Genomic DNA, 1,842 nt, shown 5'->3' on the forward strand with positions numbered 1-1,842 from the left:
CTAGCTAGTCGCTCCCCCCCCCTCCATAGATCGTGTGTAGCTTTGTATGTATGTATGTAGCTGCACGCACGCATGCTCGCTCTTCACCGTACGGATGCGAGCGGGACAGGACAGGGCAGGGCAGGACAGATGAGAGTGCGCGCGGGCGCGGGCGGGCGGCTTGGACAACAGCTGTCATGGACGCAACCAGGTGGTGGTGGTGACGATAATGATAAATAATGATTGTGATGATTGCGATGATGATGATACATAGAGGTGGCAAAATTCCTCCACGCCCCATCATCCATCCTCGCACTCCATAATTATTTCTTGGTCACAGGGGGACAACCAAAAACACAACAGGAGATTCGTTTCATTAACTCATTCCCACAACTCCGCCCGCCCCGTCCGCCCCGGTGAGCGAGCGAGAACAAGTGAAAGGATCCTCCCTTTTTTTCCTACTCAGAAACCAAAGAAAATTGACTGACTGACTGACTGACTGGGTCATAACCGTTGAGCGGCAGCGACATCAACATCAAAAGGAAACTGCAATGGCCGGACCGCATCGGCAAAAGAAACCTGAGACAGAATATTACTCCGGCCCCACCCAAGACAGAGACGCATGCTCTTCTTACAAGTTGCTTGGTTAGGTGTCGGGCCGAATGGATACATAATCGACTAGCAGAGAAAGCCACTTGACATTACAACTCCAGTCTCTCCACCAACCTCCAACTCAACCACTCAGAAAGAAAGAAAGGATGAGGCATCCTAGCAGAGATCCGTTATCTGACAATACCTGACTCTGCATACTTGCCTCGGATATTCGTATTTTTTTCTTTTGTTTTCTTCTCTTTTTCCTGTTGCAACAATCCCATGTAGACAAAAGAAAACACCCAGCAGTAAAGTAGCAGCACAGGCTAGTACATGTGCCGAAACCGTCCCCCCTCCCACCACCTCCCAGCTTTCTTGGGGGCTATCTCAAGACTCGGAGAAGCCCTTCGGTGCCGCCTGCTCCTTCTCCTTTTCGTCCTTGCCCATGATGTAGGCGTACTGAGCGTGCTTTTGGTCCTCGCGATTGTAGCTCTCGCGCCGCTGGTGGAACTTCTTCTGGAGATCCTTGAGCTCGGCGGTCGGAGCTTCGCCGGACGCACGCCTCAAGTGGTGGGCGAGATCGCTTTCGTAGTGGTGAGATGACCGACGGGTGTGCGCGAGCGGCAGGGCTCGCTCGGTAGTAGTGCTCGTGTTGGAGTCCTTAGCTCCGCCCGATTCGATGCTGGCGGCCGAGGCCAGTGTGGAGGGCGAGACCATGGGGTACGTCTTGGTCTGGGTCTGGGGCTGCTGCTGCTGCTCCGTAGACGATTTGGTCGAGTCCATGATGCTCGGTGATTGGTCTCGGTGTGTCTTGATGTGTCTTTTCTTTCCCGGTATTTCTTTTTTGTCTCTCTCTCTCTTGTTTTTTTAAATCGCCTGCGGATTTGTTCCCCGCAAAGTCAGCCCAGTCCGTCCCAACTCCACAGGAATGAGGGGGGCCAGGTCGCAAATAATAATAATTGCCCATCATCGGGTTAATGTGATACGTACGATTGGAGGTGTTCTTCGATATCGAGTTGCTATCGTGAAATGGGGGGGTGGAGGGGGGGTTTGAGGTTTGTGGTTTGGTGGTTGAAGCGGGAATGGGTGAGGAGCAAAAGCGGGGACGAACTCAAGGCGAGATGATAGCAAAAGTGGTGGCGGCGATCAATCTGGTGATTGTCCTGGGTCCCCTCTGCCCCGCCCGATTCCCTGCGCTGCGTGCGGTGGTCGATCACCAATCGGGGAACCCTGTTCTGCATCGAGTTTCTCCTGTGGTTGGTACGAATCGGG

The 1,842-nt window shown here is 53.5% G+C and overlaps 1 protein-coding gene across 1 annotated transcript; it reads right to left on the reverse strand.

Moving 5' to 3' along the window:
* Positions 1-224: 224 nt before the first annotated feature.
* On the reverse strand, positions 225-1,445 carry BZA05DRAFT_53094 (uncharacterized protein). Its single transcript, XM_051488403.1, has 2 exons — positions 985-1,445; positions 225-620 (listed from the first exon to the last, which is right to left on the reverse strand). The coding sequence occupies exons 1-2, from the start codon at positions 1,351-1,353 to the stop codon at positions 438-440; spliced, it is 552 nt and encodes a 183-aa protein (XP_051339128.1). The 5' UTR covers positions 1,354-1,445; the 3' UTR covers positions 225-437.
* Between the last annotated feature and the right edge of the window lie 397 nt (positions 1,446-1,842).

This window comes from Tricharina praecox, assembly GCF_024521635.1.
Source record: "Tricharina praecox strain CBS 144465 chromosome Unknown BZA05scaffold_13, whole genome shotgun sequence".
Classification (NCBI taxonomy): Eukaryota; Fungi; Ascomycota; class Pezizomycetes; order Pezizales; family Pyronemataceae; genus Tricharina; species Tricharina praecox.